At 45.9% G+C, this 26,609-nt stretch overlaps 1 protein-coding gene across 5 annotated transcripts in view; it reads right to left on the bottom strand.

Moving 5' to 3' along the window:
- serac1 (serine active site containing 1) overlaps positions 1 to 26,609 on the bottom strand; it is a 523,253-nt gene that overhangs the window by 198,911 nt on the left and 297,733 nt on the right. For all 5 annotated transcript variants that reach the window (XM_068044720.1, XM_068044721.1, XM_068044722.1 and 2 more), the window contains one exon: positions 11,260 to 11,360. In XM_068044720.1, coding sequence (XP_067900821.1) covers positions 11,260 to 11,360 — 101 coding nt within the window. The remainder of the gene's footprint in view (positions 1 to 11,259; positions 11,361 to 26,609) is intronic.

Here is a 26,609-nt window from a genome sequence, read left to right as displayed (position 1 = left end):
CACTGAAAGTGGCAATGCAGGTGGATAAGGTAGTCAAGAAGGCATACGGCATGCTTGCCTTCATCGGTCGGGGCATAGAGTATAAAAATTGGAAAGTCATGCTGCAGCTGTACAGAACCTTAGTTAGGCCACACTTAGAATATTGCGTGCAATTCTGGTCGCCACACTACCAGAAGGACTAGGAGGCTTTGGAGAGGGTACAGAAGTTTACCAGGATGTTGCCTGGTCTGGAGGGCATTAGCTATGAGGAGAGGTTGGATAAACTCGGATTGTTTTCACTGGAACGATGGAGGTGGAGGGGCGACATGATAGAGGTTTACAAAGTTATGAGCGGCATGGACAGAGTGGATAGTCAGAAGCTTTTTCCCAGGGTGGAAGAGTCAGTTACTAGGGGCATAGGTTTAAGGTGTGAGGGGCAAAGTTTAGAGGGGATGTGCGAGGCAAGTTCTTTACACAGAGGGTGGTGAGTGCCTGGAACTTGCTGCTGGGGGAGGTGGTGGAAGCAGGTACGATAGCTACGTTTAAGAGGCATCTTGACAAATACATGTAGGATGGGAATAGAGGGATATGGTCCCCAGAAGTGCAGAAGGTTTCAGTTTAGGCAGGCATCAAGATTGGCGCAGGCTTGGAGGGCCGAATGGCCTGTTCCTGTGCTGTACTGTTCTTTGTTCCTCCACTACTGTCTGCTCGGTCCCTTTACCTGCCTCACTCATGGTCACATCCTCCTGTCCCTCACTGCAGACCAAAACTGTTTAAGAGGTGTGACCGTCTTCCGGAACAAAGTGTCCAGGTATTCCTCCCCCTCCCTTATGTTACGCAGTGTTTGCAGTTCAGCTTCCAGATCAATAATCCTGATCCGGAATTCCTCTAGCTGCTTACACTTTCTGCAGACGTGTTTATCCTGGATCGCCTTGGCATCCAGCAGCTCCCACATACCACAGCTGCAACCTAACACCTGTCCAGCCATTGTTACTAATGCAGTTAGTTTACTTTAGTTACTTTCTTAATTAACTTAGAATAATTCTTGCGTATAGTAGAATTTACAGTGCTTATTAAATGCTAGTACCACCTACAACTTTTTTTTTATTCATTCATGGGATGTGGGCATCACTGGCTATGCCAGCATTTATTGCCCTTCCCTAATTGCCCTTGAGAAGGCAGTGGTGAGCTGCCTTCTTGAACCGCTGCAGTTAGGAAGGGAAATCCAGGATTTTGACCCAGTGACAGTGAAGGAATGGCGATATAGTTCCAAGTCAGGATGGTGTGTGACTTGGATGGGGAACTTGTGTATTGCAGATGGTGGACAGGCATTGGGGAGTCAGGAGGTGAGTTACTCGCCGCAGGATTCCTAGCCTCTGACCTGCTCTTGTAACCACGGTATTTATATGGCTACTCCAGTTCAGTTTCTGGTCAATGGTAGCCCCTAGGATGTTGATAGTGGGGGATTCAGCGATGGTAATGCTGTTGAATGTCAAGGGGAGATGGCTAGATTCTCTCTTGTTGGAGATTGTCATTGCCTGGCACTTGTGTGGCGCAAATGTTACTTGCCACTTATCAGCCCAAGCCTGGACATTGTCCAGGTCTTGCTGCATTTCTACACGGATTGCTTCAGTATTTGAGGAGTCACGAATGGTGCTGAACATTGTGCAATCATCAGCGAACATCCCCATTTCTGACCTTATGATTGAAGGAAGGTCATTGATGAAGGAGCTGAAGATGGTTGGGCCTAGGACACTACCCTGAGGAACTCCTGCAGTGATGTCCTGGAGCTCAGATGAAGGACCTCCAACAACAACAGCCATCTTCCTTTGCGCTAGGTATGAATCTAACCAGCAGAGAGTTTTCCCCCTGATTCCCATTGACTCCAGTTTTGCTAGGGCTCCTTGATGCCATACTCGGTCAGATGCTGCCTTGACGTCAAGGACAGTCACTCTCACCTCACGAGTTCAGCTCTTTTGTCCATGTTTGAACCAAGGCTGTAATGAGGTCAGGTGCTGAGTGGCCCTGTCGGAACCCAAACTGGGTATCACTGAGCAGGTTATTGCTAAGCAAGTGCTGCTTGATGGCACTGTTGACGACACTTTCCATCTCTTTGCTGATGATTGAGAGTAGACAAATGGTGCGGTAATTGGCCGGGTTGGACTTGTCCTGCATTTTGTGTACAGGACATACCTGGGCAATTTTCCACATGGCCGGGTAGATGCCAGTGTTGTAGCTATACTGAAATAGCTTGGCTAGGGGTGCGGCAAGTTCTGGTGTTATACTTTTCTTGATTACACAGATACATAGACCATCCTACTGGAATTGACCTTACCAGTGCTAATATGAATAAACCTTCCGACTCTTAGTAAACCTCACAAATACTGATAAACCCTAATACTGCACTGTGGCGCAGTGGTGGGGCACCGCAGCCTCACAGCTCCAGCGACCCGGGTTCAATTCTGGGTACTGCCTGTGTGGAGTTGGCAAGTTCTCCCTGTGTCTGCGTGGGTTTCCTCCCACATGCCAAAGATTTGCAGGTTGATAGATAAATTGGCCATTATAAATTGCCCCTAGTGTAGGTAGGTGGTAGGGAAATATAGGGACAGGTGGGGATGTGGTAGGAATATGGGATTAGTGTAGGATTAGTATAAATGGGTGGTTGATGGTCAGCACAGACTTGGTGGGCCGAAGGGCCTGTTTCAGTGCTGTATCTCTAAATTAAACTAAACTTATGTATTAAGTTGTCCTAATTTGAACTAATATGCTCCCTGCTGGTCTCTGTCACTCTATTGCAAATTATAAAATCCACTTTAGTTTCTAGTTTATATACGAATGAAACAATCAAATCTTATTTCATATTTGATTGATTTAGATTAAATTAAATTAAAAGCTTACCGGTATACTCACCCCGGCTGGCATTCTGTTTCCCTACTCTCTCTGTTGATTGTGACATCGCTCTGATGTCACTTTTCGATTTATTTTTTCCCCCCACTCCACTCTTTCTTTCTCTCTTTGGCCTCCGGCTCTTGGCGCGCTTTTTAAATCTCGCTCTTGCTGCTCTCTCTCTCGCTCTCTCTCATATACTAGCCCTGGAGGGAGTGAAGCGTAGATTTACTAGAATGATACCTGAACTCTAAGGATTAAGCTATGAGGAGAGGTTAAATAAACTAGGGTTGTATTCCCTGAATTTTGAAGGTTAAGGGGTAATTTGATCGAAGTTTTCAAGATATTAAGGGATGCAGATAGGGTAGATAGACAGAAACGATTTCTACTAGTTTGGGAGTCTAAGACGAGGGAGCATAGTCTGAAGATTATAGCCAGACCTTTCAGGAGTGAAATTAGGAAGCGTGTCATCATGCATAGGGTGGCAGAAGTTTGGAACTCTCTTCTAGAAATTGCAATTGCTAATTTTAAAACTGAGATCAATGGATTTTTGTTAACCAAAGTAATAAAGGGATATGGGGCAAATCATAGAGCAACTGTCCTTTGGGAGATGGGAAACTGGTGTCTGAATCTCTGCTCATGGACAAGCCCACCTGGAGTCCAGGGGTTCTGGACGCCTGCCCCCTTCCTTTTCCACCTCCTCCCCTTTTCCTCTTCCTCCTGAGATAGCCTCGACAGACCTGGTGGCAAGAGCAGCATTCTCATGATACCAAGGTTATGCAGGATGCAGCAGATCACAAAAAACCTGGCGACGTGCTCAAGTGAGACCTGGAGGACACCCTCGCGAGCAATCCAGGCAGTGGAATTGTTGTTTCAGGATGCCAATGGCTTGCTCTACGACCTTCATGCCTGTTGCATGGCTCTCACTATAGCTATCACTGTGCTTGCACGGATGGAGGGCAGACAGGAGTCATTAGCAAAGCGTAGAGTGTGTATCCATGGTCACCAATCAGTCTCTGGTTCATTGTGCAGGGCAAAAGATGGCAGGTACATCTGATTAGTGCAAGATGAATGCGCCATGGCTGCTGCCAGAATAGCAGACATGCACTGAGAGGATCTTCTCGTTATAGTCGCACAGCAACTGAACGCTAGTAGAGTCGTAACCCTTTCAGTTATGGAACATCACTTCATTAACACGTAGGGCCCACAGAGTCACGTGCATGCAGTGGATTGTACCCTGCACCATTTGGAATCCCACCAGCTTGGCAAATCCATGTGCTCTCTCCACCTGCTTCTCTCTGGTCAAGATGATGATGAAGTCCCCTTTCCTGTACATCGGGCTTTGTCACCTCTCTGTGATGGATGAAGAACTGTAAGATTTTTTTTTAAATTTGTTTCATGAAGTGTGGGTGTCGCCGGTAAGGCCAACATTTGTTGCCCATCTCCAATTGTCCTGGAGATGGTGGTGGCTGCTGATGGCAGTTCATCTGATGTAGGTACACCCACAGTGCTGTTAGGGAGGGAGTTCCAGGGTTTTGATCCAGCGACAATGAAGGAACAGCAATATATTTCCAAGTTAAGATGGTGTGTGGCTTGGAGGGGAACTTGCAGGTGGTGGTGTTCCTATGGTCTGCTGCCCTTGTTCTTCTAGGTGGAAAAGGTTGCAGGTTTGGAAGGTGCTGTTGAAGGAAGCATGATGAGTTGCTGCAGTGCATCTTGTATATGGTACACACTGCTGTCACTGTGCGTCGGTGTGGAGGAAGTGAATGTTGAAGGTGGTCGACAGGGTGCCGATGAAGCGGGCTGCTTTGTCCTGGATGGTGTTAAGCTTCCTCAGTGTTGTTGGAGCTGCACTCATCCAGGCAAGTGGAGAGTATTCCAACACACTCCTGACTTGTGCCTTGTAGATGGTGGACAGGCTTTGGGGAGTCAGGAGGTGGGTTACCTGCCGAGAATTCCCAGCCTCTGACCTGCTCTTGTCGCCACAGTATTTATGTGGCTGGTCCAGTTCAGTTTCTGGTCAATGGTAACCCCCAGGATGTGATAGTGGGGGATTCAACAATGGTAATGTCATTGAATGTCAAGGGAAGATGGTTAGATTCTCTCTTGTTGGAGATCATTATTGCCTGGCACTTGCGTGGCACGAATTTTACTTGCCACTTTTCAGCCCAAGCTTGAATGTTGTCCAGGTCTTGCTGAATATGGACACGAACTGCTTCAGCATCTGAGGAGTTGGGAATGGTACTAAACATCATACAGTCATCAGCGAACATCCCCACCTCTGATCTTGGAGGGATTTTGGAGGGAAGGTCATTAATGAAGCAGCTGGAGATGGTTGGGCCTAGGACAGTATCCTGAGGAACTCATGCAGCAATGTCCTGAGGATAAGATGATTGCCTCCAACAACCACAAGCATCTTCCTTTGCGCTAGATACGACTCCAACCAGCAGAAAATTTTCCCCGATTCCCACTAACTTCAATTTAGCTCGGGCTCCTTGATGCCACAGTTGGTCAAATGCTGCCTTGATATTGAGGGCAATCACTTTCACCTAACCTCCTGAGTTCAGTTCTTTTGTCCATGTTTGCACCAAGGATGTAATGAGGTCAGGAGCCGACGGGCCATGGCGGAACCCAAATTGAGCATCAGTGAGGAGGTTATTGCTGTTTAAATGCTGCTTGATAGCGCTGTCGATCATCCCTTCTATCACTTTGCTGACGATTGAGAGTCGACTGATGGGGCAGTAATTGGCCAGATTGGATTTGTCTGGCTTTTTATGGATAAGACATACCTGGGAAATTTTCTACATTGTCGGGTAGATGCTAGTGTTGTAGTTGTACTGGAACAGCTTGGTTGGGCCAGTTCTGCAGCAGTTCTGTAGTCTTTAGTATTACAGCCGGATGTTTTCAGGACTATGGCTTTTGCAGCATCCAAGGCCTTCAGCCATTTCTTGATATACATGGAGCAAATCTAATTGGCTGAAGATTGGCATCTGGAATACCGGGGACCTCAGGGGGAGGCCGAGAAGGATTATCCACTTGGCACATCTGGCTGAAGATAGTCACAAATACTTCAACCTTTTCCTTTGCACTGATGTGCAGGGCTCCACCATTGAGAATGAAGATATTTGTGTCACCTCCTCTTCTAGTTTTCACTGGAACGATGGAGGTGGAGGGGCGACATGATAGAGGTTTACAAAGTTATGAGTGGCATGGACAGAGTGGATAGTCAGAAGCTTTTTCCCAGGGTGGAAGAGTCAGTTACTAGGGGACATCGGTTTAAGGTGAGAGGGGCAAAGTTTAGAGGGGATGTGCGAGGCACATTCTTTACACAGAGGGTGGTGAGTGCCTGGAACTTGCTGCCAGGGGAGGTGGTGGAAGTAGGTACGATAGAGACGTTTAAGAGGCATCTTGACAAATACATGAATAGGATGGGAATAGAGGTATACGGTCCCCGGAAGTGCAGAAGATTTTTGTTGAGGCAGGCATCAAGATCGGCGCAGGCTTGGAGGGCTGAATGGCCTGTTCCAATGCTGTACTGTTCTTTGTTCTTAGTTAGTTGTTTAAATGTCCACCACAAATGTCCTGCCACATGGATGCAGATCTTTGGTCTGATCCATTGGCTGTGGGATTGCTTAGCTTTGTCTGTTGCATGCTGCTTCTGTTGTTTGGCATGCAAGCAAGTCCTGTGTTGTAGCTTCACCAGGTTGACACCTCATTTTAGGTATGCCTGGTGCTGGTCCTGGGTATAGTCTCCTGCACTTACTTATTTATTTTTTTATTTAGAGATACAGCACTGAAACAGGCCCTTCGGCCCACCAAGTCTGTGCCGACCAAGAACCACCCATTTATACTAACCCTACAGTAATCCCATATTCCCTACCACCTACCTACACTAGGGGCAATTTACAATGGCCAATTTACCTATCACCTGCAAGTCTTTGGCTGTGGGAGGAAACTGGAGCACCTGGCGAAAGCCCACACAGTCACAGGGAGAACTTGCAAACTCCACACAGGCAGTACCCAGAATTGAACCTGGGTCCCTGGAGCTGTGAGGCTGCGGTGCTAACCACTGCACCACTGTGTCACCCACTTGTTACTGAACCAGGGTTGATCCCTTGGGTTGATAGTAATGGTAAAGTAAGAAATATCATGGGTCATAAGGTTACAGATTGTGGTTGAATACAATTCTGCTGCTGCTGATGGTCCACAGTGCTTCATGGATGCCCAGTTTTGAGCTGCCAGATATGTTCTGGATCTATCCCATTTTGCACGGTGGTAGTGCCGTACAACACAATGGAGGGTAACCTCAGTGTGAAGATGGGACTTTGTTTTCACAAGGATTGTGCAGTGGTCACTCCCATCAATACTGTCATGTATCGGTAACAGGTAGATTGGTGAGGACAAAGTCCAGTAGGTTTTTTTCTTTTGAAGGTTCCGTCACCACCTGCCGCAGGCCCAGTTTGTTAGATATGTCTATCAGGACATGGCCAGCTCGGTCAGTAGTGGTGTTACTGAGCTACTCTTGGTGATGGACATTGAAGTTTCCCAGCCAGAGTACATTCTGTGCCTGTGTTACCCTCAATGTTTCTTCCAAGTGATGCTCAACATGGAGGAGTACTGATTCATCAGCTGAGGGAGGGCGGTAGGTGGTAATCATCTGCAGGTTTCCTTGTCCATGTTTGACCTGATAACATGGAACTTCATGGGTCCAAAGTCAATCTTGAGGACTCCCAGGGCAACCCCCTCCTGACTGTATATCACTGTGCCACCACCTCTGCTGAGTCTATCCTGCCGGTGGGACAGGACATACACAGGAACGGTGACAGTGGTGTCTGGGACATTGGATGTAAGGTATGTTTCCATGAGTTTGAGTATGTCAGGCTGTTGCTTGACTAGTCTATGGAACAGCTCTCCCAATTTTGGCACAAGCACCCAGATGTTAGGAAGGTGGACTTTGCAAGGTCAACAGGGCTGGGGTTGCCGTTGTTGCTTCCAGTGCCTAGGTCGGTGTTGGGTGTTCTGTCTCGTCTTATTCCTTTTCAACTTTTGCATAGTGATTTTGGACAACAGAATGGCATGATAGGCCATTTCAGAGGGCAGTTAAGAGTCAGTCAAATTGCTGTGGGTCTGGAGTCACATGTAGGCCAGACCAGGTAAGGGTGGAAGATTTCCTTCCCTCAAGGACATAAGTGAACCAGATGGGCTTTTACAACAATCGATGTTAGTTTCATGGTCACCATTACAGAGACTAGCTGTCAATTCCAGATGTTTATAATGGCATAGAAATTTAGGGCAACGGTCACCTTGACGGCCACTGGCACACTGCCCTTGCCCTTCTGTGAGGCTGCAGCTCAGATTGTAGGAGGTGGCACAGTTCAGTGACCACCTCCTTGGTCAAACTTAGGCACCTCACACATTGCTCCTGACTGAGGTGATGCTCCCCAATGACCCTTGGTGGGTAGAGCCTTCTATGGAGAGCACCCCAGCCCTGACAGGCCAACCAATTCCTCTGATCTTCTTAAATAAAAGCAAAATTAGATCAGAGCTAAGCTCTGCAGTTCTGCCACATCCAGTCATGAATGGTGGTGGACAATTAAATAGCTAACAGGAGGAGGTGGCTCCACAAATATCCCCATCCTCAATGATGGGGGAGCCCAGCACATCAGTGCAAAAGATAAGGCTGAAGCATTTGCAACAATCTTCAGCCAGAAGTGCCGAGTGGATGATCCAGCTTGGCCTCCTCCTGAAGTCCCCAGCATCAAAGATGCCAGTCTTAAGCCAATTCTATTCACTCCAAGTGATATCAAGATACAACTGAAAACACTGGATACTGCAAAGGTTAGGGGCTCTGACAACATTCTGGCAATAGTACTGAAGACCTGTGCTCCAGAACTTGCTGCGCCCCTAGCCAAGCTGTTCCAGTACAGCTACAACAGTGGCATCAACCCAGCAATGTGGAAAATTGCCCAGGTATGTCCTGTACACAAAAAGCAGGACAAATCCAACTCGGCCAATTACCGTCCCATCAGTCTGCTCTCGATCATCAGCAAAGTGATGGAAGGTGTCATTGACAGTGCTATCAAGCGGCACTTGCTGAGCAATAACCTGCTCACTGATGCTCAGTTTGGGTTCCGCCAGGGCCACTCAGCACCTCACCTCACTACAGCCTTGGTTCAAACATGGACAAAAGAGCTGAACTCAAGAGGTGAGGTGAGAGTTATATTACTGCAGGAGTTCCTCAGGGTAGTGTCCTAGGCCCAACCATCCTCAGCTGCTTCATCAATGACCTTCCTTCAACCATAAGGTCAGAAGTGGGGATGTTCGCTGATGATTACACAATGTTCAGCACCATTCGCGACTCCTCAGATAGTCCGTGTAGAAATGCAGCAAGAACTGGACAATGTCCAGGCTTGGGCTGATAAGTGGCAAGTAACATACACGCCACACAAGTGCCAGGCAATGACCATCTCCAACAAGAGAGAATCTAACCATCTCCCCTTGACATTCAATGGCATTATGATTGCTGAATCCCCCACGATTAACCTCCTGGGGGGTTACCATTGAACAGAAACTGAACTGGGGTAGCCATATAAATACCGTGGCTACAAGAGCAGTCAGAGACTAGGAATCCTGCGGCGAGTAACTCACCTCCTGACTCCCCAAAGTTTGTCCACCATCTACAAGGCACAAGTCAGGAGTGTGATGGAATACTCTCCACTTGCCTGGATAGGTGCAGCTCCAACAACACTCAAGAAGCTGAACACCATTCAGGACAAAGCAACCCGTTTGATTGGCAACCCGTCCACAAACATTCACTCTCTTCACCACCGATGCACAGTGGCAGTAGTGTGTACCATCTACAAGATGCACTACAGCAACACACCAAGGCCACTCAGGCAGCACCTTCCAAACCCGCAACCTCTACCACCTAGGAGAGCAGCAGATGCATGGGAACATACTACCTGTATGTTCCCCCCAAGCCACACACCACCCTGTCTTGGAACTATATCGCTGTTCCTTCATTGTCGCTGGGTCAAAATCCTGGAACTCCTTTCCTACTAGCACTGTGGGTGCACCTACCCAACATGGACTGCAGCAGTTCAAGAAGGCAGCTCACCACCACCTTCTCATGGGCAATTAGGGATGGGCAATAAATGCTGGCCTGGCCAGCGACGATCTCACCCCATGAAACGAATAAAAAAAAAATACTACGGATGCCAGAAATCTGAAATAACCTGAAATGTTAACTCTGCTTCCCTTTCCACAGATGCTGCCAAACCTGCTGATTATTTCCAGCACTCTGTTTTTACCTCTGATCTCGTCAAGATCCAGCACCACTCCCTTGAAAATCCAATAGGTTTGCAAAACTCCTCCAGTGACAAACAACATACTTCCACTAACACTGCACCAGCAAAACTAAGTCAAAAGCACCTCACCTGGAAGTATATGATTCGCCCTGTAAATAGTGCTAGTGGTTTGAACACATGTTCAGCTGGGAGTGATTGAGAGGGCGTTAACTTGACCTGCATGGCCCAAAATGGCAGTTCGTGCACCAAATCAGTATTGGAGGCTGTTTGACGTCATGATTGCTCCAGTCTGCATGCTTCCGGTACATGCATGTCAGGGCATCCTTGCCAGAAGTGTACTGACCAACATTTTTTTCTGAGGTTTGGGACTTCAGTAGCACTGGCACTATGAAGCCAAATTTCACAACCAGATTTCTTTATCATTTATATTCACCATAACGCACTGTAATAAAATACTGGCTTAACGATCACGAATTGTTTACCTCCCCCACTGACAGAAATTACAGAAAGCATACTCACTATAATATAATCTGTTTTATGTGTATTCCAAAGAAAATCTTTGCTTTGCACATAGAATTTTCACACAGCCTTGCTGCAATGACTTGAACATTATAAATATTAGGTAGCAGAACAAGTTTGGAGGCACCAACTTGGTAGCATGCTCACCTCATAATCAGAAGGTCATGGACTTAAGCACACAATCTAGGCTAACACTTCAGTGCAGTACTCAAGGGGTGCTGCATTCTCAGAGGTGATATCTTTTTGATGCGTGCTGAACCTATTCAGGTGGATCTAAAAGATCTTAAGGCACTATGCAGAGAAGAGTGGGGTGCTTTCCCAGTTTCCTTCTTTAACCAATACCAACAAAATCAGATCATTCTTTCATTTGTTGTTTGCGTAAATTGACTGCTATAATTGGCTTCAAGAGTGACTGTACTTCAAAGGTAACCATTGGTGTAAAGTCCTTGGAGATGTCCTCAGAACATGATATTGCTCGATATAAATGCAAATTCTTCTTAAAGAATTCTTGTTTATACTGTAGATAAATATAATATAGTATATACTTGTTCAAGGGCCAAGTATGTACCTCTCATTCTCCACAGGGCACTTGGATCTCCAGTCGCTAAGGTGAGTGTCGTACTCCACAGATAATATCCTGAGACTGGGACAATCTGCAGCCAACCAGGTCTGAATGCAAACCAACAATACAGAAACATGAAGTCAATGGAAAGGACTGTCAAAAAAACATTTAAAGTGACTTCTAAACTCACACCCATGATAGATGACATTTGATATTGCTCCAAATGCAGGTGCTAAGAAAATGCTGGATCAATAAAGTCAAAGTAATTTACGACATAGAAGAAGGCCATTCGGCCCATTGAGTCCATGCCGGCCTCCCCTTCAAAGCAATCCAGTCAGTCTCACTTCCCCGCTTGATCCCTTTAGCCCTGCAAGTTTATCTCCTTCACGTGCCCATCCAATTTCCTTCTGAAATCATTGATTGTCTCTGCTTCCACCATCCTCGAGGGCAGCAAGTTCTTGCTTTCAAAGTCAACATTTTCCATGAAAGATTGAAAAGCACATAATCAAACCTGCTTACTTCAAAATAACTAGTCGAATTCTCCACATTTATATTTTTTTAAATGCTCACATTTCTTTGCAATGGGAACAAAGGGAGGAAAAAAACAAACATTCAAATTTTGAAGTTATCAAGTACTTACCGAAGTACTGACCAGAATACTGACCAAAATTAAACACAAGGCTAAAAATTGGTCCGTGCTGCTTTTGGGGCATGGAGAATCATGATTCGTGACCGACCTATGCCTGTTGCCATGGAGGTAGGCGTCATGCAAATTTGGTGCTGCCTCCTCATTTACTGGATTGTAGTGTTGGTCCGAAAGTAGCCCGGGCTGCTGGCTGCCTAAATGCTCAGCAGGGAACCAAACAGCATTTGTTAATATAAAAGCAAAATACTGCGGATGCTGGAAATCTGAAATAAAAACAAGGAATGCTGGAAATACTCAGCAGGTCTGGCAGCATCTGTGGAGAGAGAAGCAGAGTTAACGTTTCGCCCAGTTCCGAAGAAGGGTCACTGACTGAGTGAGGAGAGAGGGGTCCTAAGTTCACAGATGCGGCACTGGAGACATTGGTGGTGGAGGTGGACAGGAGGAGAAAGTCCATGTTTCTGTAAGGGGCCAGAAGGCCCTCAAAGACCATCTTCAGAAGGGAGGTCAATTTTCGGAGTCTGACCCCGAGGACCTGGCATCAATGCTACCAGAAATGTTATGAACTCACGTGGGTGGTCAAGGTCGGTGAACGTATCTTCACATGACATATCTCACCCACTGTTCCACCAAACTGTTGTTACTCAATGCGCCACACGCCCATCACACCCATCAGCAGTCCCTGGCACTCAGGAATCATGCCTAGTATCCAGATACTCCACCTCACCCTCACACACAGATTCCAATGATGCCAGCCAAACACTCAGCTCCTGTTGCTTCCACACAGCTCCAGCTATTCAGGGATCGGTGCTGGGACCCTTGCTGTTTGTAGTGTACATTAATGATTAAGACGTGAATATAGGCGGTATGATCAGTAAGTTCGTAGATGACACGAAAATTGGTACTGTTGTAAATTGGGAGGAGGAAATCCTTCGATTACAGGGAGAGATAGATGGGCTGGTAAGATGGGCGGAGCAGTGACAAATGGAATTTAATCTGAAAAGTGTGAGGTAATGCATTTTGGGAGGACATACAATGGATGGTAGGACCCTAGGAAGTACTGAAAGTCAGAGGGACCTTGGTGTACTTGTCCATAGATCACTGAAGGCAGCAGCACAGGTAGATAAGGTGGTTAGGAAGGCATATGGGATACTTGCCTTTATCAGCCGAGGCACAGAATATAAGAGCAGGGAGGTTATGATGGAGCTGTAGAAAACACTACTGAGGCCACATCTGGAGTACTGTGTACTGTTCTGGGCACCACACTATGGGAAGGATGTGATTGCACTGGAGAAGGTGCAGAGGAAATTCACCAGGATGTTGCCTGGGCTGGAGCATTTCAGCGATGAAGAGAGACTGAAAAGGCGAGGGTTGTTTTCCTTGGAGCAGAGAAGGCTGAGGGGGGACGATGATTGAGGTGTACAAGATTATTGGTAGCATGCTCACCTCATAATCAGAAGGTCATGGACATGGACCCTTCAGTCTACTATCATCCATGTACCTATCCAAGAGTCGCTTAAATGTCCCTAATGTATCTGCTTCTACTACTACCACCGGCAGTGCATTCCACGCACCCACCACTCTCTGTGTAAAGAACCTACCTCTGACGTCTCCCCGAAACATTCCTCCAATCACCTTAAAATTATGCCCCCTGGTGATAGCCCTTTCCGCCCTGGGAAAAAGACTCTGGCTATCCACTCTATCTATGCCTCTCATCATCTTGTACACCTCTATCACGTCACCTCTCATCCTTCTTCGCTCCAATGAGAAAAGTCCTAGCTCCCTCAACCTTTCTTCATAAGACATGCCCTCCAGTCCAGGCAGCATCCTGGTAAATCTCCTCTGCACCCTCTCTAAAGCTTCCACATCCTTCCTATAATGAGGCGACCAGAACTCAACACAATATTCCAAGTGTGGTCTAACCAGGGCTTTATAAAGTTGCAGCATAACCTCGCGGTTCTTAAACTCAATCCCCCTGTTAATGAAAGCCAACACCCCAAACGCCTTCTTAACAACCCTATCAACTTGGGTGGCAACTTTGAGGGATCTATGGATGTGGACCCCAAGATCCCTCTGTTCCTCCACACTGCCAAGAATCCCGTCTTTAAGCCTGTATTCTGCATTCAAATTCGACCTTCCAAAATGAATCACTTCACACTTTTCCAGGTTGAACTCCATCTGTCACTTCTCAGCCCAGCTCTGCATCCTGTCAATGTCCCGTTGCAACCTACAACAGCCCTCCACACTATCCACAACTCCAGCAACCTTTGTGTCATCGGCAAACTTACTAACCCAGCCTTCCTCTTCCTCATCCAAGTCATTTATAAAAATCACAAAGAGCAGAGGTCCCAGAACAGATCCCTGCGGAACACCACTGGTCACACAGCTCCAGGCTGAATACTTTCCATCTACTACCACCCTCTGTCTTCTATGGGCCAGCCAATTCTGTATCCAGACAGCCAAATTTCCCTGTATCCCATGCCTCCTTACTTTCTGAATGAGCCTACCATGGGGAACCTTATCAAACGCCTTGCTAAAATCCATATACACCACATCCACTGCTCTTCCTTCATCAATGTGTTTTGTCACATCCTCAAAGAATTCAATAAGGCTTGTGAGGCATGACCTGCCCCTCACAAAGCCATGCTGACTATCTCTAATCAAACTATGCTTTTCCAAATAATCATAAATCCTGTCTCTCAGAATCCTCTCCAATAATTTGCCCACCACCGACGTAAGACTGACTGGTCTGTAATTCCCAGGGTTATCCGTATTCCCTTTCCTGAACAAGGGAATAACATTTGCCACCCTCCAATCATCTGATACCACTCCAGTGGACAGTGAGGACGCAAAGATCATCGCCAAAGGCGCGGCAATCTCTTCCCTCGCTTCCCGTAATAACCTTGGGCATATCCCATCTGGCCCTGGGGACTTATGTATCCCCATGTCTTTCAAAATTTCCAGCACATCCTCCTTCTTAACATCAACCTGTTTGAGCATATCAGCCTGTTTCATGCTGTCCTCACAAACGACAAGGTCCCTCTCACTAGTGAATACTGAAGCAAAGTATTCATTAAGGACCTCCCCTGCCTCCTCCGACTCTCGGCACAAGTTCCCTCCACTATCCCTGATCGGCCCTACCCTCACTCTGGCCATCCTCTTGTTCCTCACATAAGTGTAGAACGCCTTGGGATTTTCCTTAATCCTACCCGCCAAGACTTTTTTATGTCCCCTTCTAGCTCTCCTAAGTCCATTCTTCAGTTCCTTCCGGGCTACCTTGTAAACCTCTAGAGCCCTTTCTGATCCTTGCTTCCTCAACCTTAAGTAAGCTTCCTTCTTCCTCTTGACTAGCTGTTCCACATCTCTTGTCATCCAAGGTTCCTTCACCCTACCATCCTTTCCTTGCGTCAAACCTATCCAGCAGTCGCAGCAAGTGCTTCCTAAACAACCTCCACATTTCTGTCGTGCATTTCCCTGAGAACATCTGTTCCCAATTTAAGCTCCCCAGTTCCTGCCTAATAGTATTGTAATTTCCCCTCCCCCAATTAAATATTTTCCCATCCCGTCTGCTCCTATCCCTCTCCATGACTATAGTAAAGGTCAGGGAGTTGTGATCACTATCACCGAAATGCTCTCCCACCGAGAGATCTGCCACCTGGCCTGGTTCGTTGCCATGCACCAAATCCAACATAGCGTCCCCTCTAGTCGGCCTATCTACATATTGAGTCAGGAAACCTTCCTGGACACACCTGACAAAAACTGCTCCATCCAAACTATTTGCACTAAGGAGGTTCCAATCAATATTTGGGAAGTTGAAGTCACCCATGACAACAACCCTGTTACTTCTGCACCTTTCCAAAATCTGCCTCCCAATCTGTTCCTCCGTGTCTCTGTTGCTATTGGGGGGTCTATAGAAAACTCCCAATAAAGTGACTGCTCCTTTCCTGTTTCTGACTTCCACCCATAATGACTCAGTAGACAAACCCTCCTCGACGACCTCCCTTTCTGCAGCTGTGATACTATCCCTGATTAGCAATGCCACTCCCCCACCTCTTTTACCTCCCTCCCTATTCCTTTTGAAACATCTAAACCCCGGAACATCCAACATCCATTCCTGCCCCTGTGATATCCAAGTCTCCGTAATCCAAGTCCACAACATTGTAGCTCCAAGTACTGATCCATTCTCTAAGTTCATCACCCTTATTCGTTAAAATAGACACACTTCAACCCAACATACTGGCTGCAACTTTGCCCTGTCAACTGTCTAACCTTCCTCACAGACTCTCTGCACTCTGTATCTGCCTGTTCAACAGCTACCCCATCCACTGATCCGTAGCTCCGGTTCCCATCCCCCTGCCAAACTAGTTTAAACCTTCCCAAAGAGCTCTAGCAAACCTCCCGCCCAGGATATTGGTGCCCCTCCAGTTCTGATGCAACCCGTCCTTCTTGTACAGGTCCCACCTTCTCCAGAAAGTATCCCAATGATCCACATATCTGAAGCCCTCCCTCCTACACCAGCTCTGTAGCCATGTGTTCAGCTGCACTTGCTCTCTGTTTCTAGCCTCACTAGCACGTGGCACCGGTATCAATCCTGAGATTACTGAGATAGGAGGAAACTTTTTCCCTTAGCGCAGGGGTCAAGAACCAGGGGACATAGATTTAAGGTAAGGGGCAGGAGGTTAAGAGGGGATTTAAGGAAAAAAAATTTCACCCAGCGGGTGGTTGGAATCTGCAACGCACTGCCTGAAGCGGTGGCGGAGGCAGGAACCCTCAATACATTTATGAAGTATTTAGATGAGCACTTGAAACACCATAGCATATAAGACTACGGGCCAAGTGCAGGAAGTAGGATTAAAATAGTTGGATGCTGGATGGCCGGCACAGACACAATCGGCCGAAGGGCCTGTTTCTGTGCTGTATAACTCTATGACTCTTCCTTTTGATATACCAGGCAGGGAAAAGAGCAGGGGAGGAAAGAACAAAAGGGAAAGTCTGTTATAGGATGGAAAGCAAATTGACTAAAGGGATAATGGTGCAAGGTACAATGGGGTGGCAAAAGCACTGGTAAGGAAACAAAAGATGGGTCTACAGGAGGCATAAATGGCATTACCAGAATCATTACCAATGGCTGCTGTCTGAAAAAATAGGAGCAGTGATTATGATCTGAAATTGTTGAACTCAATGTTGAGTCTGGAAAGTTGTTAAGTGCCTAATCCAAAGATGAGATGCTATTCCTTGAGCTTCATTAGAATAGAGTAGTAGGTCAAGGACAGAGAGATCAGAGTGGAAATGGGGTGGAGAATTAAAATGAGAGGCGTCTGGAAGCTCAGGGTCATGCTTGCGGATTGAACGGAAGTGTTCCACAAAGCGATCACTTAATCTGCATTTGGTCTCCTCAATGGCATCATCTGCAATGAATACAGTATAATAAATTGAAGAAAGTAGCAGTAAATCGCTATTTCACCCAGAAGGAAATTTTGGGTCCTCGGACAGTGGGAAGGGGAAGGCAGCAGGCAGGTGTTGAATCTCCTGCACTTAGAGAATAAGGTGGGAAGGGGAGGGGTTGTTGGGGGTGATGGAAAAGTGGATCAGGGTGTCACAGAGTATAATAACAGAGTAATCAGCTTGGATTTCAAAAGGGAAGGTCATGCTTGACCAACTTTAATGAATTGTTTGAAGTAGTCCCAGAAAGTATAGGCAAGCATAATGTAGTTGATGTAACACATTTGGACTTTCAAAAGACCTTCGATAAGCTAGTGCATAATAGATTCATGACTGTAGTAGAGCATGTGGAATCAGGGAACAGGTAGCAGAATAGAGAGCAAGCCAGCAACAAAACAGAAAACAGAATTGGAGTTAAGGGCAGCTACTTAGATTGGCAAAAGTTGGGAAGAGGTATTCCACAGAGATTGGTGCTGAAACCACTGTTGTTCACAATTTATATTAATGATTTAGAGTTTATATCAAAAACACAACTTGTAAACTTGCGGACGTCACCAAATTGTGGGGGTGATATCAACATTGAGGAGGACAGCAACAAATTACAAGACAACATTAGTAAACTTCGAAAAGGGGCATATAGTTAGCAATGAGTGTCAACACAGATAAGTGTGAAGTATTATGTTTTGGTTTCAAAAAAGGGTCATGTATTACTTGGAAAATAAAAACCTAAATGGGGAAGAGAAGCAAAGAGAAGCAAAGGGATCTATGGGTACAGATATACCAATCATTAAAAGGGACAGAATTGAAAAGCAGGGAATTCATATTAAACTTGTAGAGAAACTTGGTTAGACCACATACTGTGCAGGACTGGAGTTCTGGTCTCCATATTACAAAAAGAGTAAATTGGGAAATTAGGTTAAGGGATAAGTCATTAGAAATGCAGTGGCAGTCATTTAAGGAGATATTTCCTAACACTCAGCAAAGATACAGTCCAGTGAGAAAGAAAGGTTCTAGGGGAAGGACGCACCATCCGTGGATAACTAAGGAAGTTAAAGAGAGTATCAAATTGAAAGAAAAAGCGTGCAATTCAGCAAAGAGTTGAGGCAAGTCAGAAGATGGGACAGAAAATAAAAAACAGCAAAGAATGACGAAAAGAATAATGAGACAAATTAGAGTAAGAGAGAAAGCTAGCTAGAAATATAAAAACGGATAGTTAAAGTTTCTACAGGTATTTATAGAGGAAAAGAATAAGTAAAGTGAGTGCTGGTCCTCTGGAGAGAGAGTCTGGCGAATTAATATTGGAAAATAAGGAAATGGTGGAGGAATTGAACAGAATTTTTGCATCTGTCTTCACGTTAGAGGATACAAATAACATTCCAGAAATAATTGTGAATCAAGAGTTGAAAGGGAGGGAGGAACTTAAAACAATTACCGTCACCAGGGAAAGAGTACTGAAAACAATATTAGAATTAAAAGCTGACAAGTCCCCAGGTGAAGGACTTCATCCTAGGGTCTGAAAAGAAGTGGCTGCTGAGATAGTGGATGCATTGGTTTTAATTTTCTAAAATTCCCCAGACTCTGGAAAGGTCCCATCAAATTAGAAGGCAACAAATGTGACTCTGCTATTCAAGAAAGTAGGAAGACAGAAAGTGGGAAACTACAGGCCAGTTAGCTTAACATCTTTCATAGGAAAAATGCTGGAATCTATTATTTTTCTTTGGCCTCCTTGTCTATGGAGACAATGGGTAAGCGCCTGGAGGTGGTCAGTGGTTTGTGCAGCAGCGCCTGGAGTGGCTATAAAGGCCAATAATAGTGACAGACTCTTCCACAGGTGCTGCAGAAAAAATTGGTTGTCGGGGCTGTTACACAGTTGGCTCTCTCCTTGCGCTTCTGTCTTTTTTCCTGCCAACTGCTAAGTCTCTTCGACTCGCCACACTTTAGCCCCGCCTTTATGGCTGCCCACCAGCTCTGGCGATCGCTGGCAACTAACTCCCACAACTTGTGATCAATGTTACAGGACTTCATGTCACGTTTGCAGACGTCTTTAAAGCGGAGACATGGATGGCCGGTAGGTCTGATACCAGTGGCGAGCTCGTTGTACAATGTGTCCTTGGGGATCCTGCCATCTTCCATGCGGCTCACATGGCCAAGCCAACTGAAGCACCGCTGACTCAGTAGTGTGTATAAGCTGGGGATGTTGGCCGCCTCGAGGACTACTGTGTTGGTGATGCGGTCCTGCCCCGACGCCAAGGATTCTCCGAGGCAGCGAAGATGGAATGAATTGAGACGTCGCTCTTGGCTGACATACGTTGTCCATGCCTCGCTGCCATAGAGCAAGGTACTGAGGACACAGGCTTGATACACTCGGACTTTTGTGTTCCGTGTCAGTCCGCCATATTCCCACACTCTTTTGGCCAGTCTGAACATAGTAGTGGAAGCCTTTCCCATGCGCTTGTTGATTTCTGCGTCGAGAGACAGATTACTGGTGATAGTTGAGCCTAGGTAGATGAACTCCTGAACCACTTCCAGAGCGTAGTCACCGATATTGAAGAATGGAGCATTTCTGACGTCCTGTCCCATGATGTTCGTTTTCTTGAGGCTGATGGTTAGGCCAAATTCGTTGCAGGCAGCCGCAAACCTGTCGATGAGATTCTGCAGACACTCTTCAGTGTGAGATGTTAATGCAGCATCGTCAGCAAAGAGGTGTTCCCTGATGAGGACTTTCCGTACTTTGGTCTTCACTCTTAGGCGGGCAAGGTTGAACAACCTGCCACCTGATCTTATGTGGAGCAAAATTCCTTCTTCTGAAGACTTGAACGCGTGTGAGAGCAGCAGGGAGAAGAAAATCCCAAACAGTGTGGGTGCGAGAACACAGCCCTGTTTCACGCCACTCAGGATAGGAAAGGGGTCTGATGAGGCGCCGCTATGCTGAATTGTGCCTTTCATATTGTCATGGAATGAGGTGATGATACCTAGTAGCTTTGATGGACATCCGATCTTTTCTAGTAGTCTGAAGAGACCACGTCTGCTGACTAGGTCAAAGGCTTTGGTGAGATCAATGAAAGCAACGTAGAGGGGCATCTGTTGTTCGCAGTATTTCTCCTGTAGCTGATGAAGGGAGAACAGCATGTCAATGGTCGATCTCTCTGCTCGAAAGCCACACTGTGCCTCAGGGTAGACACGCTCGGCCAGCTTCTGGAGCCTGTTTAAAGTGACTCGAGCGAAGACTTTCCCCACTATGCTGAGCAGGGAGATTCCACGGTAGTTATTGCAGTCACCGCGGTCACCTTTGTTTTTATAGAGGATGATGATATTGGCATCGCGCATGTCCTGTGGTACTGTTCCCTTGTCCCAGCACAGGCAAAGCAGTTTGTAGAGTGCTGTGAGTATGGCAGGCTTAGCACTCTTGATTATTTCAGGGGTAATGCCATCCTTCCCAGGGGCTTTTCCGCTGGCTAGAGAATAAATGGCATCACTGAGTTCCGATTTTGTTGGCTGTACGTCCAGCTCATCCATGACTGGCAGAGACTGGGCTGCATTGAGGGCGGTCCCAGTGACAACATTCTCCCTGGAGTACAGTTCTAGGTAATGCTCAACCCAGCGGTCCATTTGCTTGCGTTGGTCAGTGATTGTGTCCCCTAATTTAGATTTGAAGGGGGCGATCTTCTTGATGGTTGGCCCAAAACTCTCTTAATGCCATCATACATTCCTCTGATGTTTCTGGTGTCTGAGGCCAGCTGAATATGACTGCATAGGTGTTGCCAATAGTCATTTGCGCAGTGCCTGGCTGTTCTTTGTGCATCGCTTCTGGCTGTTTTAAGTGCTACGGATGTTAACTCGCTTGGGGCTTTTTTGTAGTTCAGCAGTGCAATGCGCTTAGAGGCTATGACGCGTTCCAGCTCTTCAAAATGAGATTGAAACCAGTCTGCATTCCGCTTCACACGTTTGCCATAGGTGGTCATGGCTGACTCATAGATGGCGTCTCTGATGTGGGCCCACTTGGTCTCTGCATCCCCTGTGGGAGTGTTTTGAAGGGCTTTTTCAAGTGAATTTAGAAATTTTTCTAACAGCTGTGGATAAGAAATTCTGCTCGTGTTGATGCGCGGGTGGCCCTTCTGCTAGGAGTGATGCAGCTTCTTTGGTTTGAGTCTAACCTTGCTGCACACCAGGGAGTGGTCGGTGTCGCAGTCCGCACTGTGGAAGCTGCATGTGATTTGAACACAGTTTAAGGAGGCTCGCCTTGTGACGATGAGGTCCAGCTGGTGCCAACGACATGATCTTGGGTGCCTCCAAGAAACCTGGTGACAGGGTTTAGTATGAAAGAACGAGTTGGTGATGCCGAGGTTATGATAGGTACACAACTCAAGCAGTCTCTGTCCATTCTCATTCATCCTTCCAATGCCATAGCGCCCAAGGAAGGAGGGCCACGAGTCATGGTCGGCCCCAACCCTGGCATTAAAGGCCCCCAGCAGGAACAGATGTTCGGTATTGGGGATGCTACTAATGATATTATGGAGTTCCACGTAGAACTGGTCTTTAGCTTCAGGTGAGGAGCAGAGTGTTGGAGCATAGATGCTGAGTAGGTGTAGTGGACCAGAGGCAGTGAGCAGTCGGATGGACAGTATGCGTTCTGAGCCATTTGAAGGTGGCTCTATCATGCTGAGCAAAGAGTTTCTGATGGCGAAGCCCACTCCATGCTGTCTTGGTTCTTCAGGATCCCTACCCTGCCAGAAGAAGGTGTAGTCTTGCTCTGTTAGAGATCCGCTCGCAGGGAGGCGTGTCTTCTGAAGTGCTGCAATGTCCACATTGAGTCTACTGCTGAGCTCCTTGTTAATGATGGCGGTCTTCCGAGAATCGTTGATTTGTGTAAGGTCTTCTGACAGGCCAGGACACACAGTTCTGACATTCCAGCTTGCAAAATGAAGGGTTGGTACCTTCTTTCCTTTTTTCGTGCTGTTTGGTGCGGTATTACAGTCCGCTTTTTGGGCAATGACCCTGAGCTCCAAGCACCCATTGAAGCAGGTGGACTGTGGCGGGACAGAACCTTATTGACCGGGGGCTGCCCGGTTTGAGGCGGGCGGTAGCTGTCCAGTGAGGTGCGATGACCTCTCCCACCGACAAAGGCAACCCCGGGCGTCCAATCTCTATGCCAATTGAGCTGGACTTATCACCCGTAACTGCTGCCTTCCGTGTTGTTTCGGTCGCTGTGAGGCGACTTTGGAGTGACCTTTCCATGGCGCATGCCTGGGCGAATGTATGGAGGTTGTGAGTTGCCCAAGCGTCAAAACACCCCTCTCGGCCTTTCTGGTGGGGTCCAAAGGAGTGCCGAGCAGACGTTTGGCACCGGTATGGCTGCAGGAACTGCCGGAAACATGCCAAAGGTGACACATGACCACCTACGGGGTTCCGCTCCAGATTCTCTGTTAGGGTTTACTCCCTTGGCCTTGGTCTCTCCCGAGACGCCCACAATCTATTACTATATAGCAGGTTACTTAGAAAATATCAGTGCAATCAGGTGGAGTCAAAGGAAAATCACATTTAACTAATTTATTATAGTTCTTTGAGGAAGTAGCAAGCAACGTGGATAAAGGGGAACCTGTGGATGTGGTGGACTTGGAGTTCCAGAAGGCATCTGACCAGGTGTCACATCAAAAGTTACTAAACAAAATAAGAGCCCATGTTATAGGGGGTAACGTATTAGAATGGATAGAGGATAGGTTAGCTAACAGGAAACAGAGAGTATGCATAAATGGGTCTTTGGCAAGCTTTGGAGAGCCACAGGGATCAGTGCTGGGGCCTTAACTATTTACAATTTATATCAATGACTTGGATGAAGGGACAGAATGTATGTTTGCTAAATTTGCTGATGACACAAACATAGGTAGGAGAGTATGTTGTGAAGAGGACATAAGAAGTCTGCAAAGAGATATAGATAGGTTAAGTGAGTGGACAAAGATTTGGCAGATGGAGCATAATGTGGGAAGGTGTGAACTTGTCCACTTTGGCCAGAAAAATAGAAATAGTATCCTCGTACACGAAACACAAAAAGTTAATATGCAGATACAGCAAGTGATTAAGAAGGCAAATACAATGTTGTCATTTATTGCAAGGGGAGTGGAATATAAAAATAGAGATGTTTTGCTTCTGTTGTATAGGGCATTGGTGAGACCACGTCTAGAGTATTATGTACAGTTTTGGTTTCCATACTGTTACGACCAAGGTGGGAATAATGCACTGTTAATTCAGTCCCACTACTCCAGAGGTCATAGCATATCAAATAAAGTTTCCTACTGATCAAAGACTAGCCAAATTAAACACTGTATTTTCCCCCAGAATAAGGCTCACCAAACCAGGTTTCCTTAAACAACATTAACTATTTATTAGAAAATAAATAATAGATCTTAACTACTAATGAGATAAATCTACAGATGAAAAAAACCCTTATTCCATTAACCCTCATGCACACACACATACATTCAAAAGGAAACATTTAACTGGTTTCAAAAGGGAATTTTGGGTTATAAGTGTTGCTTAGGAATAGAAGGAATAATAAAAAATAATTGAAGTTCACGTTCTGGCAGGATGTTTTCGGTACGGGGAGGTGTCCCATAGTCAAATAGTCACTCAAAGTCTCTCCAGGCGAGGTTGATGAATAGTTTGTGATGGGTAGGTGTTCACGGCAATTTAACTGCAGCAGGCGTCACATAGGTCTTGCATTCGGGGTGAGGCAACAGCTCTGCTTGGGTTTTGAAGCAGCAGTCTAGCAGTAGAAGAATTCTTCAGATTTCAAGATTTTCTTAGAACTCAGGAGGCAGCAGGAATCTCACTGGATGCAGAAATTTTTCAGAGACTGGAGGCAACAGGAATCTGCTACCTTTCAAACACAGGATTCCTTTTCAAGAGATGAGCGTCTCCTTTACAGAGAGAAAGGTAGCACTTTTCTGGGTCTTTCCTCTCTGGCGACAGGCAGGTCAAGCAAAGATTTCAAATGCCTGGTCTTTGTTCAATTCACAGGCTTTTAAAGGGTCCAAAGTGAAAAAAGCACCTTTCTGAACATGGTCATATGACCAGACACAGTGTCTCCCCTTGTCACTGAAACTGCTCTGAAGGTCAAACCCCTGTGATTTCCTTGAAACTGCTGACCTTCCTGTCCTTTTACAAGTTTAACTTCCTTTCAAAACACCCATAAAGTTCAACTCTTTGTTCTGAACTTCCTTTCAAAACATTGCTGGAATTCCAATTATTTTTGCAGGTGTCCTTCACTAAGCAAAATCTTACTTTTTTTTTGAAACACATAGAAGTCCAAGATTTTAGTACAAAAATAAAACCTTTTGTGACACCTTTGCCCTTGGCGAAATGAAACGCCATTCTTGAATGCGTTTCATTACAATGTAAAACAGAAACTGCAAACATTTTAAACATTTTTTCGCACTCATGCCCCTCATTCGCTCTACTGGTAGTTAACACAATTTTTCTTTGTACCATGGTTACTCATGTAACTCAGTAAAGTTAAATTTGTGATAAAGCATCTGTGATAACATTGTTTTTTCCCAAAATGTGTACAATTTTCAAGTGATAAGGCTGTAACAGTAAACTCCTTCAGAATATTCTGGCATTTTGGTTTTTAAATTTTTCCACAAAGGTTAATGGATTATGGTCAGTGTAAATCAGTGTTTCTTTGTAGTTGTGGCACACACATACTTCAAAATGTTTAAGAGCTACCAATAGTCCTAATGTTTCTTTTTCCACAGTGGAATACTTTATTTTGGTGACGATTCAGTTTTCTTGAAAAGTGCCCTCCTGGTTCTCCTATGCCGGATTCATCATCCTGCAACAAGACTGCACCAACCCCCAAGTCGCTAGCATCAATCGCTATCTTGAAGGGTTTCGCAAAATTTGGAGCAGCTAACACTGGTTCATTAGTTAAGATTGTCTTTTCCTTTTCAAAAGCTGCCTGGCATTCACCTGACCATACTACCTTGGTTTTCTTTTTCTGTCGCAAGTCGGTTACTGGAGCAGCTACAGCACTAAAATTCAGTACAAACATCCCCAAAAACCTCATGATTTCACGCTTAGTTTAGGGGTAGGGAACTCCACTAAGGCTTGTACTTTTGCCTTTCTTAGCAATATTTGTCTTTGCCCCACGACATGTCCGAGGTAGGTTACACTTGCTTTTGCGAATTAAAGCCTGGCTACCAGACCCCAAACTGACCAAACCCGACTACATGTGTCGGGTTCGGGTCGGGTCAGGTCTGTATTTGCGTCCAACAATTGGTCGAGTTGGGCTGGATTGTACTGTTTTGTTTCGTATTGTCTTCGTTTTAATCTACAATTTTTATCTGCTTCAATAATATGTTTGTTATTTTCGGGTCAGGACGGGCATTTAAAAAAATTAAAGGACTCGGGCCCAGGTCTGGATCGGGTTGGCTGTTGTTGGATGGGGCCCAGGTCGGGTTTTAATTTTATACCCGAGCCACGCTTTATTGCAAATTCACTTTTTGCCAGATTTACCACTAAGTCAACAGCTTTTAATTTTGTAAACAGAGTTTCTAGTTGTTTTAAGTGCTACTTCCAAGTGTTAGTGTATACATCATCAAGATACACGTTATAGTTGGGAACACTGGCTACCATTTGATTCGTTAGTCTCTGAATAGTTGCTGGGGCATTTTTCAGCCTGAATGGCATCACTCGGCACTGATCAAGACTGTCTAGTGTGACAAAAGCTGATATTTCTTTAGCTCGAGGTGTCGAAGTAACTTGCTAGTATCCCTTTAACAAATATATCTTTGTAAGAAACCTGGCACTGCCCACTCTGTCAATACAGTCTTCTAAGCAAGGAATTGGGTAAGAATCTGCCTTCGTTACCGCATTGACTTTTCCGTAGTCTATGCAAAGTCGGGTTGACCCGTCAGGTTTAGGCAAAAATATTATTGGTGAACTCCAGCTGCTTTGACTAGGTTCAATTAAAATGTTTTCCAGCATGTATTGGATTTCTGCTTTTACTTGGGCCTGTTTGTCTGGACTTAAGCGGTGAGGATGCTGTCTTAAAGGAACGGATTCCCCTACATCCACACCATGTGTGGCTAAAGATGTACATCCTGGCTTATCTGGACAGACTCTTTTAAATGCTGTGAGTAGCCTTGTTAAATGCAGAACGAGAAAATCTAAGTACAAAGCATGTTCCAATTTTCCTAGCCATTCTGTATTAGCTAACCAGATAGTAGGACATTCAATCTGAGAATTGTCTAGGCCTCCTTCTGTCTCATCCTCA

Source organism: Heterodontus francisci, chromosome 13 (assembly GCF_036365525.1).
Source record: "Heterodontus francisci isolate sHetFra1 chromosome 13, sHetFra1.hap1, whole genome shotgun sequence".
NCBI classification, from domain to species: domain Eukaryota; kingdom Metazoa; phylum Chordata; class Chondrichthyes; order Heterodontiformes; family Heterodontidae; genus Heterodontus; species Heterodontus francisci.
The sequence above is the reverse complement of the archived record's forward strand: the minus strand, read 5'-3'. Positions and strand labels throughout refer to the sequence as shown.